The 14828-nt window shown below is 42.0% G+C and overlaps 1 protein-coding gene and 1 long non-coding RNA gene across 2 annotated transcripts in view; one reads left to right on the top strand and one right to left on the bottom strand.

Annotated features, from left to right (window-relative positions):
• LOC133489268 (uncharacterized) lies at positions 1-14600 on the bottom strand. Its single transcript, XR_009791851.1, has 3 exons — positions 14272-14600; positions 11900-12005; positions 1-153 (listed from the first exon to the last, which is right to left on the bottom strand). It is a non-coding gene; the product is annotated as an uncharacterized LOC133489268 (long non-coding RNA).
• LOC133489261 (FERM and PDZ domain-containing protein 4-like) overlaps positions 461-14828 on the top strand; it is a 101353-nt gene continuing 86985 nt past the window's right edge. Inside the window, 1 exon segment of the mRNA XM_061798162.1 lies at positions 461-542. Coding sequence (XP_061654146.1) covers positions 538-542 — 5 coding nt within the window. The 5' untranslated portion in view covers positions 461-537.

Genomic DNA, 14828 nt, shown 5'->3' on the forward strand with positions numbered 1-14828 from the left:
ACAGTGAACACATACACATGTTAGTGGAACACACTGGAGCAGGGGGCAGCTGAAGCACCCGGGGAGCATTTCGGGGTATCAGTGTCTTGCTCAAGGACACCAGAGCTGTGCGTCTGGGGGATGTTGGCAGATGGTCCAGTCGGGGTCTTGAGCCTAGGTCCCCCACAGTGACAGGTGACAGGTGATGATCTTAACCATTGGGCCACGGCTGCCACTTACAGTGACTTGCAAAGCAATGACTTGTTCCCACCTCTGCCATTTGTCCATTTCAGGTAAATTTAGGAAGAGCCTGCTGTTTTTTTCTGTCCCCACCCTCTTTCAAAATTTTACTCACCCTCCTTCAAACCTCTGTGACTGTTAAAAATCTACTAACCTTGTTTTTTTTTCTTTTGCATCCATCACCCCACCCCCACTGACCCACACATAAAGTAATTTCACTGCAGTTGTGGTTATTGTTGGAGCCTGCCCCTCAGCTGGTGGCAGCTTGAGGATTAGGGCATAGTTGAGCGCAGACACAGCAGGATGGCACACTGAGTCATGAGGTAAGATACCGTGGAGCATTTTTGTTGATATATAAAATAAATCGAGGGTATGTTTGCATCTCTCAATTGCAAGTATCTCTGTGTGTGTCTGATGTATTTTTTCTTGGTGGAACGGGTGCACCGTGACCCCAGGCCCTCTACTTGCTCTTGCTTGAGGGGTTGTGTTGTCTTCTTTGGCCAGGCTCTGTGGCATGGACATCACCTATGAAAGGAGACAGGTTGCAGTACAGAGTTTTGCACTGCAGCCTGACATTTTGACATGAAAGACCTGGGTGATTTTGTCAACGTTGTAGCATCGTCCATGAACAATGACTTCTAAACTACCCCATCTTTTGGTTGAATAGAAATTTGGAGGTAAGCGGTGTTAGAATTAATTCTAGATGCATGTTTCTTTTAATCAAAAGGAGTGCATTGAGATTCAGTGATTAATAGAGCTCCAGTCAATGATTGTGAAAAAAATTATATATATATATATATATATATATATATATATATATATATATATATATATATTTTTTTTTTTTTTTTTTTTTTTTTACCCTAACCCTTTGCTAACCACTATCCCAACCCCTCTTTTTTTCTGCTACTTTCTTTCTCAAGTGAAGCAGCAGAAGTCTTTGTGACATTTAAATCACCCTCTTCAAGTACCTCTTCATTTCTTTTCCAAATCTTCTAACCTTCTAGCTCAGCTTTGGCTTTTATGTTCATACTATATGCAACTGTTTAGTATATCAGTTCAGTTTTTTAAGATGGCAACATGCTCAAATCTACCGTTCCCCCTTCTTTCTTTTGTTGGATTCTTTTTGCACCACTGGTTGTGTGTGGCGTGCATGTGAACGCATACACAACTTTTGTATAAAAATGTCATAAATTGCAAATTTGGTAGACTTCCACATTGAGGAGAGACTTTTCATAGAGTACAAAAAAACAAAACTTGCACGTGGTCTATGATCCATCTTGGTGAGTAGTCCACCTCGCTGTTTTAAGCAAGCATTGCCTGTTGGATATACTGTATTCTGAGATGAAGAATGACAACTTCTTGATTGTATGTGCAAATATAATTCCTTCCTGTATTTAAAACCAGCTGGCCAGGTGTTACACCATTTACTGTTTGGATTTGCGAATTCTGTCTTTGTTATCGCCGACAAGCTTGATTGCTTGAAGCGTGAAGTTGATATACAATTAACCCAAAACTATTCCATCATAAAACAGATTTGCTGTACAAGGAATGTTTTGAGTAACCTTTTCAAAATGGAAGTGTTGAGGAAAACGTTAACTATTCTTAGTTGTGCAACGTTAAAACACATACTTACTCTTAAAGATCCACCAAAGACTCAACCAAAGACCAACTCCAACGACTATACACAATGGGGCACTTTGCCTAAAATAGGGGCACTTCTCACCAGCCAACACACCCTCAACCCTGCCCCATTCCGCGTAGCGTAGCTTGTTGTCTAACTGCATGATGCAGCGCTGATAGAAAAGGGCCAAGGAATTACTATTAAGTAACTCGAAAATTCCGGTGAATGGCCATATTCCTGTTGTCAGCGCTCGTTAGTTATATAGTGTGTGTCTGGGGGGGGGGGGGGGGGGGGGTGACAGAAAGTATACACCCCTGCCCACTGTCGTCATGGGGCTAGTTTTCTGCCCCGCCCCAAAAATCCGTCCAACTGAGATGGTGAATAAGAGTTTTAATCGATATCTCAACAATTCCGTTCTAAATTGTTCCCAGTCTATGCATGTTTTTAGCACTTACCTTCAAACACATTTAATGTATTTAGAAAGAAAACATGCAAATGACTTTGGTGCAACCTTAAGCTTTTGACAAGCCTTAATGTGGAGAGGGACAGACGGCTCACTTTCGGATTCAGCCTTCTGTTCCTCTTCTTAGAAGATACTAATGTTTTGTAGCTGTACAATGTGGAAATCCTTCAATACATATAATAAGGAAATCATTAAACTGGGATTTGCTGTACGGAATGTTATACAAACCCAATATACTGTAGATGCATCATAGGCACACACAATTTATCTAAGGAGAATGGGGGCGAATCACTAAATGAGGGTTTGCTAAATTTTGTCACTGATGGTGTAGCGTTTCATTCGCCTGTCTTCCGTGCAGTCAGTGTGTGTTAAATGTGAGTTTGAAAGGTTGTTTCTCTCTATATGTGCCCTGTGAATGATTGGCGACCAGTCCAGTGTGTAGTCTGCCTTTTGCCCGACGTAAACTAAGATCAGCTCCAGCTTCCCATGACAGAATAATGGCTAAACAAAGAAACACAATCACATATTGATTAGTCAACCAGTTCAGGGTGTACCCCGCCTCCTGCCCAATGATAGCTGGGATAGGCTCCAGCACGCCCGCGACCCTAGTGAGGAGGAGCGGCTCAGAAAATGGATAGATGGATGGATATTGATTAGTTAAAGCATGTCTGTGAGTTTTATTTTTTATTTTTTTTTTTTTAAATCACGTGTGGTATTTGTATACAACAAACCCTGGCTCACAAGTGACTTGAAGGACCTTCTCAATCAAAAGAAGAGGACCTCACATCTGGCAATAAGGATACAGCGCCAACTCAAGGTGAGACCGAATGAGGCCAAGGACTCTTTGGCCCCATCCACACGGAAAGTTTCCTGTAAACATAGAATTGTTTCAAGAAATGTATATGTCCACATGAAGACGCTGAAAAGCTGTCACATATACAGTATATATGCCAGGCCTGAAAAGCGCTGTGACGTCACCAAAATGTGGAAGTCACCAAAAACAGAGAATAAGAAGCCCACAATTGTTGTGTTGTTGTTTGGCGGTGTTCCCGCGAGAACTGGCACAACATGTCATCGTCTCAGCAAAAATGCTTATGTATTTTTAACATGGAAACACGAGAGCAGCATTTTGAGATCTATCCACTCTGGGGCATGGTTTAAAACATTTTTGAAACCTTTCGGGAACCCAAAATACCAACTCGGTGTGGACGAAACGTCAAAAAAAAAAAAACTTTTTCGGATAGGTACAGAGCATATTGTTGCAAGATGGCGATCAAACTCCCGTAGAACGACATCAAAGAGGTGTGGAGATGGATGAGGCAGATCACAGCCCTGAACACAAAGGACCTTCGAAAGCAGGTGGGCACTCTGGACAGGGCTAATCAGTTGAACTGCCTTTTTAAACTGATTCAGTTCTGTACCCCCTGCTGTTCCTTCCCACCCTACCGTGACACCCCCCTCCCCCCTTCAGTCTCCACTGCAACCACCACACTTCACCACACCCCTGATTAACATAGATGACAACCCCCAACTGCTTTCTCCTTCTCTGGATTAACATGCCCTCATATGAGAGTGAAATCTGACCAGGTGGGAAGACAGCTGGAGAAACACGACCAAAACAAGGCTGCAGGAACTGACCACATCAGTCTAGGGTCATTTATGTCTTTTGCCTACCAGCTGTTTGGCCCCCTGCTTTGGATATTTAACCAATGTTAGTCTGATGAAGGAAAAAATGCCAGTGCTATGGAAAAACTCCTGTCTAATACTAGTTCCGAAGAAAGCCACCTCATTTGGTGTCAACGACTACAGACCTGTTGTGCTGATGTCATATATCATGAAGGCAAAGGAGAGTCTGGTTCTGGTCCACCTGCAACCACAGGTGAAACCTTCCCCGGATCCTCTGCAGTTTACCTACTAGCATCATTTTGGTGTGAATGATGCTATCATCTATCTGATGCATCATGCTCACTCACACTTGGATGATAGAGGAGGTACTGTGAGCATCATGTTCTTTGACTTGTCTAATGTATTCAATACCATCCAACCTTTTCTGTTGAGTGACAAGCTGGATGGGTCATCATGCAGCATCTCCTGGATCACAGACTACTTATCAGATAGACACCAGTTTGGGTGCTTGGGAAGCACCCTATTGGATGTTGTGATCAGTGATTTTGGACCACATCTCCAGTTCTGTTCACCCTGTACACCTCGGACTTCCGCTACAACTCTGGGTCACGCCACCCGCAGAAGTTCTCTGGTGTCTTTGCGCTGGCGCAATGTATTACGAATGGACAGGAGATGGAGTGCAGAGAAATGTTGGACATCTTTGTGGACTGGTGCAGAAGGAATCATCTAGTCCCCAACACTAACAAAACTAAGAGGCTAGTTAGGGACTTTAGAAGGACCAGGACCATCACACAGCCCATTACCATCGGGAGGACATTGAGATGGTGCAGCAGTACAAGTACACTTGAGCAATTGACTGGAATTGAATATCAACATGGATGCTGTGTACATGAAAGGAATAAGCAGAGTTCTTGAGGTAGTTCATTCATTGTGTACAAGAAGATTTCAGAGATGTTCTACCGGTCCATGGTAGCAAGGGCCACGTACTTGCTGTTGTATGCTGGGGTAACAGCTTCAGTGCCATGGGCGCCAGACACAAACTAATTGAGGATGCTGGCAACAACATGAAACTCTATCATGGACAATCCTTCACATGCTATCCACGAAACTCAGCAGCAGCAGAGGAGCTCTTTCAGACTTGACTGACTCATTTAGCTTTGCTGCCGGAAACAACGGTTTCGATAATATTTAATACCATTCACTTATCACTTATTATACCTATGTAACAAATCTGCACAGTGTGTGAGAAAAATACTTGTGCAATAAATGTTATACATATATGTGTACAATAAATATTAAATGTATTAATCCCTGATAGGACAAGCTGAAAGTCACAACAGCAACATAAGTACGATACACTGTCTATGTTGCTATCCATATTTAAACCTCTCAATTTGTACTCATTGTTCAAATATGTTATTTAATGTGCAATATTATGCATACATGTTATGTATATCAACAATTTCATACACTGTATATATTGGTTGGATTATAATTCATCACTGTATTGTGATATATCATTGCCAATGTACTTCCCACTTTGCACAAATATTACTGTAGCATAAGACTATTTATCCATCCATCCATCCATTTTCTACCGCTTATCCGGGCCGGGTCGCGGGGGCAGTAGCTTTAGCAGGGACGCCCAGACTCCCCTAAATAGTCTTTAATAAATAAAGACTATTTATTAATTACCAAATACAATCATCGTAATCATCAGGCTTTTTTTCTTGCTTAAATTAGATTTAAGTTTATTTTAATTTCACCTCAATGCTGCTGTTGTATTTGTTCTTACTTTGTTGGTTGTTTCTATATTATTCATTCGAGTGTACAGTATGTGTGAGAATTTTGCTGCTGTGACAACTTTATTTCCCTCACGGAGGAATACGTATGTAAAAGTATCTATATGTCTCTCTATCTAGCCACTGACTTCCCTGGCATACTTTTTCCGGCTATATATTATTGTCAAATACTTCAGATATCAGATAAATTTGCGTTTACTGAGTGGGATGTGCAGCAGAAATACTCAGCTTGCTGGTGAATTGCCAAAGTTTGAATTTGGCCACAAAAGTAAAAATCCCTGGACATGGCAGCCTCACTCTAACGCTAGCGCTATAGCTCTGTTAAGACCTCCTCCACACCCATATTTTATAACAATAAATGACCATATTTACTTGAAATGCATGTGTCACTAGGATTACCTGTAATGTGATCTTCAGGGTACAGTAACTATGATGAACTACCACCAAGTATCTTGACGTTGCTCACGTTATTGCTTTAGTGTTTTGCTGTTTTCATCACCACAAACAGAAAATCATAAGGTTTGTGGGGTTTTGTGACAAGATTAGCGTTTCTTTTCCTGGACACAATGAGTTCCTTTTTGTCTCTTAAGGGTCAGGCCTTACCCATCTTGTATACACAGTGAGACTATTGGACTGTTGTTGCGACACTTGGCCATTGTGGAAATAGGGAGTACCCACTCCCCAACCTAAAGGGATTAATACCAACCACTCTTCGATTCTGAGGTGTTTCGGTAGTTTTTTATTTAGTGTACATGTAGTATTTTGTTTAAAAAGTGACAACTTCGCATTTGCACACGCATTGTAAGCACAGTGCCATTGGTGCATATTGATCCGCAACCCGTTTGTGTCCATGCGGCCTATTTGTGAGCCACAGCTTATCACACGTCTAGTTGTGTCACAATCTTTCAGTGCATGAGATGCTTTGCGTCTGTGTCAGAGTTGTATGTGTGTCAGTGTATGCGTGTCTGTCGGTGTATGTGTGAATGTGAATGAAGTTTATCCCCACTGGCCCAGATGCAAGCTAAATCATCATCACCAGCGGTGCTGTGCAGTACAGCTAAGCTGGAACATTTGGCACCAAGTCAGCAGTAAAAGAGAAAAAAAAAGGAAACGGACAAATACAGGACATTGAGTTGAGGTATTCAAAGGAAGTGGAAGTTGGACCCAGGAGCAGAACAGTAGATCTTCATCTGGCTGTTTGGATCTTGGTGGTGGCGAGGACAGGGCGTCCGTCCCTCTTGGTCTGATCACTCACTCCTCATCAGTGACATGGAGCCGTGTGACGACGAAGAGGAACTTGGGGGGTTAACCAATTTCAAGTGAGTCCTAACTTAGCTTTACCATTTTGGAATTTATTTGACTCAAAGCTCCCTCACTGATTGACACCTCATATCCTTTCCACGTTCCCTCTCTCTTGCTCTTGTTGAAAGTTTCTCATGTGATTGTGTGTGTGTCTTTAAATTTGCTGACTTTTGGGAGGTGGGAGCGGATTAGTTACGTGATTCTTACTGTCAGTTTTCCTTAAGTACTCCATTCCTTAATGAGAAGTACTGGGGAAGGTTTTTTGTCATATCTGCATCAAAGCACACAGCATCACTGTGCATCATGTCATTGTTAGGAATGATAATACAGCACAAAGTGTGTGCTCTTTCCAAATACTGAGTTGGGATGCTCCACCAATACTACTGAGGCTGTGGCCATTTGATGAATCTTGTTTTCTTATTGTCTGTGGTCTACCTAAGCTTATTGTGCTTGTCATGCCATATGTCACGTGGATCGTGGAATTGTCATGCACGTGAGTGTTACATAAGCCTGAACAGGCTCCAAGATGCAATGCAAACAAAGTTCTTGTAATTGCTAAACGTACTCTGAGATTGGTGGCGAAGGGGGTGTCGATGGGAAGTGTGGTTGCTTGTGTCTTTGTAAGTATATTGTTACTTTGCACATATTCAAACGTATGTTCATATGCCTTGCAATGCTTAACCAGTTTAGTTGACCACCTGTCATAAAATTAAAAGGAGACCCATCCAGCATCATGAAGTGCTTAAATGCACACAGAGTTTCAGCGTGTGCTTGACGTTTTACTATTTCGAACATGGGAATTAGGAAACTTCACCTTCTAAGACCCAAATTTGAGCGGGTTTATTGGATCTGCTTCTGAGAAGTCACAAATTAACCAAGCATAACATGCAACCACTAAAACAATTTTCTATTCAGTGATGCAAGCAAACAATTTGACATCTTATTCAAAGAATAACGGTAGTAGTAATAATAAAATAATAATAACTACCGGTAATCAATATATATAATAATTATATTTTATTTTATTAATTTTTATTCTCACTAATAATAGAGCTTCTACCTCCTGGTGTATGACCCATTTGAGACATCAAATGTCAGAAATGATGCAGTTAATTTAGGCATCTGTGCCATAAACAGTACTTTGAGTCATCATCTAATAAATGTTAATTACTGTAATAATTTATACAGTTTGTATGGATAATGTGCAAACACTGCATTGCATTCAGTGTTGAGATTCTTTTGTCTGTAAATAAATCTCACCAGAGAATTTCAACTTGAATTGTTTTAATGACATCCCTCTCTGACTGTAGGGTGTCGGGCTTGCTGGGACTGATTATCATTTGGCGTTACAATCCACCTGTACACACACAGGTGCACAAACAAAGTGTACAAACCTTCAACAGATTTACCAAAAAACAGACTTCTGGCAAACCCGACAAACAACACATGCTGCTGTCCCTGTAAGATTCAACCTGCCTCAGCTCCTCTAAATTAAATTAAAGCTTAAGTTAACGTATAATCATTACACATTTTTTTACCCCTTAGCTTGCCTGCATGGATTGCAGCATGTTTTTCCGACACAGAGTGTAGCTGTGGTTCGCAAGAAAAGTAAAACACAAAAAAACAAAAACACTATACATAAACAAAGCTTTATTCTTTCTTGCTTTGAACCTAATCACGAAGCCCTGCAGAATCTGTTGGTCAGCAGTGGTCTGTAGGATTGATGAGGCGCCAGATCGCAGCATCATTGTCGAAGGATTACAGCAGTTGGGCGAGAGGTCATTGGCCAGGAAACATGTGGCCCAAAAAGCAGAGAAATGAAATTGGTGCAACTGATGCGGTGGAGCTGAGTCTGTGTTGGAGAGACGGCAGGGCTACTTCTTTTTCAATCTTGCCACCTGCTGTCATGTCTATTCTGTGGCATCAATACTCCAAATATTTGAATGTTGACTCAGCAGGAGCTCCTGTGTCCCCTTTAGACTTTTAATGCAGTAGCTGAACAGTTGGGAAACCTCCATAATATACTATACAGTATATACAGTAGACAAAAGCATTGGGCACACTATTTAATCAATTAAAACACCCCTATAAACACATTTCTATGGTTCTAACAATTTGGTGACGGTTTTTTTCTTGCGTGACTGTGCAAGGCATGCTTGGATACGTTTGGTGTGAAAGAACCTGAAAGTCCTGATCACAGCCCCATCAAGCACCTTTGTTTTGGAATGAGTTACCGTTGGCGATCAGCGAAAATTTACGGTCTGCACCCCCCATAAACCCCCTTCCCTCCCCCATTGACGATATACCAGGGGGGCCGCCATCTGGGGGCGTCGCAAAGGGCGCTGTTCAAGCCAGCCGCGACTGGTTGGCATCAATGCTTCAAGGGGAAATTGCAGTCTAACTGCAAGCAAGATTTGAATGTAACCTCACATCACTAATCGCTCACATGCTCAAGCGCGATTCTCAAACAAGGCCATTCATAATGGCATGCAGTTACGAAAGTGCGTAGTTGTGGTATTCACAGAGAACACTGTCCAGGTTCAACAAAATAACAGTGCTAACAATACTAAGCTAGCACTATAACTGTAAGCAAACCCACATTAGCCACGGCTGCTAGGCTGGTAGCATGGCATAATCGTAATGGAGTGTTACTATGACACTAAATGTCATCAGTTTTTTTTTTTTTTTTTTTTTTTAAATGTACAATCAGTTAAAAATCAAAAAGGTAATAGATGCAAGTGTCGAGCAGAAATGTTGCTTATTCCACATCGGTTCTGAATCCTCTCAGGTACCTGAGGTCCCTGCCCCACTGGTTCTGTTTGCTATAGTGTTATGCCCAGTTGTTGGCAAATGAGGGATGGGGGATGGGCTTTTTCTATGTTTTAAAAAAAAAAACATTCTGGAGGTGGCTATTCCTTCAGCAAAGCTCCTGAAGCACTGTGTGCCCACTCTGAGTGTGCCTGCGAGTGCATGGCAAATGATTAATACCTCGTCAGTCACCCCTACTGAAAAACAAAAACAAAAAAAAAGTAACCTCTACTGTCTCTGACTGGTTGTTTTTCCTCTGGCGTGGTTTCTTAAAAATCAAATTAGAGGTACAAGATGATGCAAGAGAGGGCTGATTTTTTCCCCCAAAGCTCATTTTACTAATGGACTGCTATCAGGTCATACATACAGTTTTAACAAATATCTGCCTCACAGTTCTGAGGTCCCGGGTTCAAATCCGGCTTCGGAGTTTGTTCTCCCCGTGACTCCGTGGGTTTTCTCCGGGTACAACGGTTTCGTTCCACATTCCCAAAACATGCATGGTAGGTTAATTGAAGACTCTAAATTGCCCGTAGGTGTGAATGTAAGTGCGAATGGTTGTTTGTCTATGTGTGCCCTGCGATTGGCTGGAGACCAGTTCAGTGTGTACCCTGCCTCTTGCCCACAGTCAACTGAGATAGGCGCCAGCATGCCCACGACTCTAGTGAGGATAAGCAGGTACAGACAATAGAATGTAAAATATTGAAGGCAATGTATGTAAGAACAATTTAAAAACAATGACCATTTTAAAAAAGGACAGTGTATTCGACTTTGGCAGTAGTAATAGTTTCACTAGGGCAAAAAATATCCATATAATATGCAAAGATACAGGCATTTGATTATTCAAGTACAAACATTCAAGTGATCAGGATTACATAAGAAAAAACGACGTGGCTCAGAGATTGTTATGTCTTTTGTTCAGGAGTCTGATGGCGTCGTGCAGTGTTCTATTTTATGTACATAAATTTTGCCCCTCTGTCCTTGAGAGATGCAAATTTCTCAATGACTGTATGGTTAAAGTCAGGGTTGTTTTTGACAAGATTCTTCTCCATCGAGAGCATGGCCAGTGCATTCAGACGATTCTGTGACACTGTGTTCCTGAGGAAGGTCTTGATTCTCTTCAGTGTTGAGAGACACCTCTCAGATTTAGCTGTGGTCATCGGAGTTGTGATGAGGATCTTAAGCAGAGCCATTGTTTCTGAGAAGATGTTCTGAAGGTTGTTCTCCATGAAAAGCTGCGACAAAGCTACAGCACCACTGCAATTCTCTGATCATTTCTGTAGTTAGAGTCAGTTCAGTTTTCAGCCTGTTCTTGTTCAGCAATAGCTAAGCCTCCTTGGTGGTGTTAATTGCTGCCTCAGGAAACTGGCTGTGGTATTCCTGAAATCTGGCTGCCCTCAGCAGTGAAGCAGTAATCAGATGCGAAGCCAAATCTTTCTCTTGCAAGCCCCATCAATCCATCCTTCCATCCGTCTATCGTCGTCACATATGATCATCTCAAAATTACGACGGTGTGTGGGGTGGAGCGGTGGGTTGAGACTAACTGCAATGGTTGCCTGTTTAATTTGTCTCTCGTTTTAATGCCACTCATTATAACAGTCATGGGCGCCACGGTGGACGACTGGTTAGAGTGTCTGCCTCACAATTCTGAGGACCGGGGTTCAATCCCCGGCCCCGCCTGTGTGGACTTAGCATGTTCTCCCCGTGCCTTCGTGGGTTTTCTCCGGGCACTCCGGTTTCCTCCCACATCCCAAAAACATGCATGGTCGGTTAATTGACAACTCTAAATTTCCCGTAGGTGTGAATGTGAGTGCGAATGGTTGTTTGTTTGTATGTGCCTTGCGATTGGCTATCTATCTATCTATCTATCTATCTATCTATCTATCTATCTATCTATCTATCTATCTATCTATCTATCTAGCTATCTAGCTATCTATCTATCCATCCATCCATCCATCCATCCATCCATAGCATTGTTCCCCACTTTCCTGCCAAATAGCATTACTATGATTAAATACATTTTAAAGACTTAAACTATATATTTAAGTTCTATCTCACCTCTGTAGCTATCTTCTGAAGATCACCTGGGCCCAGTGTGCAACGTTTCTTGGCCTGCTGCGATACACCACCTCTATGTTCTCCAAAGAGAGTAGGGACGGAATCTCTGGACAGAAGCAGAAGAGAAAAGTTAAGCTTTAGTTTCCAAGTAAAACAAGAAGAAATGTGAAGCTGTCAAAGCATCATAGGGATTAACACAATGTCAGTCATATTAAGTAGCACAACCTAAACATGTATTTATCTGATCTTTTGTCTGTTTTCTGTGAACGTCTGCAGAATTTCCTGAACAAAGATTGAATCAATGGTCCGCTTCTGTAGCTGGCTGTAGAAAATGTCCACATGAGGCATGATGAGATGGAACTGTTTAAAAAAGAACCTGAAACTGTCATCCTCGAGTAGTCTCACAAATCCTCTAGCTTCTCTCACAGTGGTGGGATCCAACTCTCCTGAGTCCCTGATGGTTCCAAAAAAGGTCTTCTTAGTGCTCAAAAACAGTGTTCACAGTTCAGCTGTTGAAGTTCCACCTAACTGTGCTTGTTCTTGGGAGTCTGTGGGCCACCACGCTATCAAGCACACCAGTTCTCTAAGGAGATCTTGAAAATAAATTTCTGGGATAAGTTACAACCCCAATTCCAATGAAGTTGGGATGTTGTGTTAAACATTAATAAAAACAGAATACAATGATTTGCAAATCATATTCAACCTATATTTAATTGAATACACTACAAAGACAAGATAATTTAATGTTCAAACTGATAAACTTTGTTTTTTGCAAATAATCATTAACTTCGAATTTTATGGCTGCAACACGTTCCAAAAAAGCTGGGACAGGTGGCAAAAAAGACTGACAAAGTTGAGGAATGCTCATCAAACACCTGTTTGGAACATCCTACAGGTGAACAGGCTAATTGGGAACAGGTGGGTGCCATGATTGGGTATAAAATGACCTTCCCTGAATTGCTCAGTCATTCACAAGCAAAGATGGGGCGAGGTTCACCTCTTTGTGAACAAGTGCGTGAGAAAATAGTCCAACAGTTTCAGGACAATGTTCCTCAACGTACAATTGCAAGGAATTTAGGGATTTCATCATCTACGGTCCATAATATATGAGCATTCCTCAACTTTCTCAGTCTTTTTTGCAACCTGTCCCAGCTTTTTTGTGTTGCAGTCATAAAATTCCAAGTTAATGATTATTTGCTAAAAACAATCAAGTTTAGCAGTTTGAACATGAAATATCTTGTCTTTGTATTGTATTCAATTAAATATAGGTTGAATATTATTTGCAAATCATTGTATTCTCTGGAGTTTGCATGTTCTCCCCGTGCCTGCGTGGGTTTTCTCCGGGCACTCCGGTTTCCTCCCACATCCCAAAAACATGCATTAATTGGAGACTCTAAAATTACCCGTGGGTGTGACTGTGAGTGCGAATGGTTGTTTGTATGTATGTGCCCTGCGATTGGCTGGCAACCAGTTCAGGGTGTACCCCGCCTCCTGCCCGACGACAGCTGGGATAGGCTCTAGTGAGGAGAAGCGGCTCAGAAAATGGATGGATGGATGTATTCTCTTTTTATTTATGTTTAACACAACGTCCTAACTTCATTGGAATTGGGGTTGTAAGTCACATGCTGCATGTTGAGGTTTATTTGGTGAGCATAGCAATGGACATAGTGAGCGTTCCCATATATATCCTGAACCTTCTTTTGCACACCACTTGTGGCTCCTCTCATGACATCATATGCTTGGGAAAAGGAACTTTTTCTTTTGGTCATCAGGGAGAATGGAGCTCCCAGCCTATCCAAAGTGCTGTGGCAATTTAATCAGGTGTGGGTCTTTGCAGAGGTATGAACTAAAAAAACTCCTCTCTTGGACATGATGGCCTCTGTCCGTGTAGCTGACCATGATCAGCAGTTGACACTGAGTGGAAATGTCCATTGTTTCATCAGCCTGAAAGGCAACAAAATCTGCACTCCTGATTTCTTCAGTGATGCAGCCTCTTCAAACTGACAGCATGCCCTCAAGGAGTTTAATCTGTACAGTCTTAGATGTTCCCTTAAACACAATGACAGTCTGCTGGTGCTCGTGTAGAACTGTATCCAGTGATGCCACAATATCCACCAATCCTCTAAAACACCTGGATTTTCTGAGCCTTCACCTTCATCAAATGCACCATAGAACTTTACACAGTCTTTTATTTTAGATTTGTATTTGTCAACCTTCTTATTGTGGTTATGGATCCCTATTATTTAGCCTTCATCAAGCTGGGAATAAGTGTTTACTTTTCCAAACATGGATAGAGACAGTGAATTTGCCGTGTGGATCACAGAAGGTTCATGCTTTTTTGCCATTTCAGCAGTCTTTTAATTCTGCCATACCTGTTCTTGTCCATGCGGGCTCCTCACATCCTGACGACAGAATAAGTAGGCAGGGGAAACAAAACCAAGCATTCATCTCGCTGCACGCCTTTATATTGGCCTAGTTGCTAAACCACCTCCTGGAAAAACACCTCTTGTATCCTCCCCCTCTGTCTTTCAACTTCTGGTTGATTTTAATGTTCGGCTGGTCTTTAACGTTGAGCTTCGGTTGGTACGTTCTCCTCTCAAAATGTGTTGTTTTAAGAGACTTCACTGAGTTACTTAGAGTCTCTGCCGCAATTTTTCAAACTCTGCAGCACGTAGCTCCCCTCTGAGGCTCCAATGGCCACATGCTGAGTGAGTGAGCAAGAGAGAGAGAGAGAGAGAGAGAAACAGAGAAACTGAGAAACAGAGAGAGAGAGGGGTGGGGGATCCTGAAAGACTGGAAATGACATCGACTGACGCAGTCCATTTATGGCGGATTGCATTTCTTTTTAAGCCCATTAAACATTAAACGGGCGGTGGAATGCGATGCCCTCCCTCAGCAATATCTCTTATATTACACTAGGACCCAATGC

The sequence above is a fragment of the Phyllopteryx taeniolatus genome, chromosome 1 (genome assembly GCF_024500385.1).
Source record: "Phyllopteryx taeniolatus isolate TA_2022b chromosome 1, UOR_Ptae_1.2, whole genome shotgun sequence".
Lineage (NCBI taxonomy): Eukaryota > Metazoa > Chordata > Actinopteri > Syngnathiformes > Syngnathidae > Phyllopteryx > Phyllopteryx taeniolatus.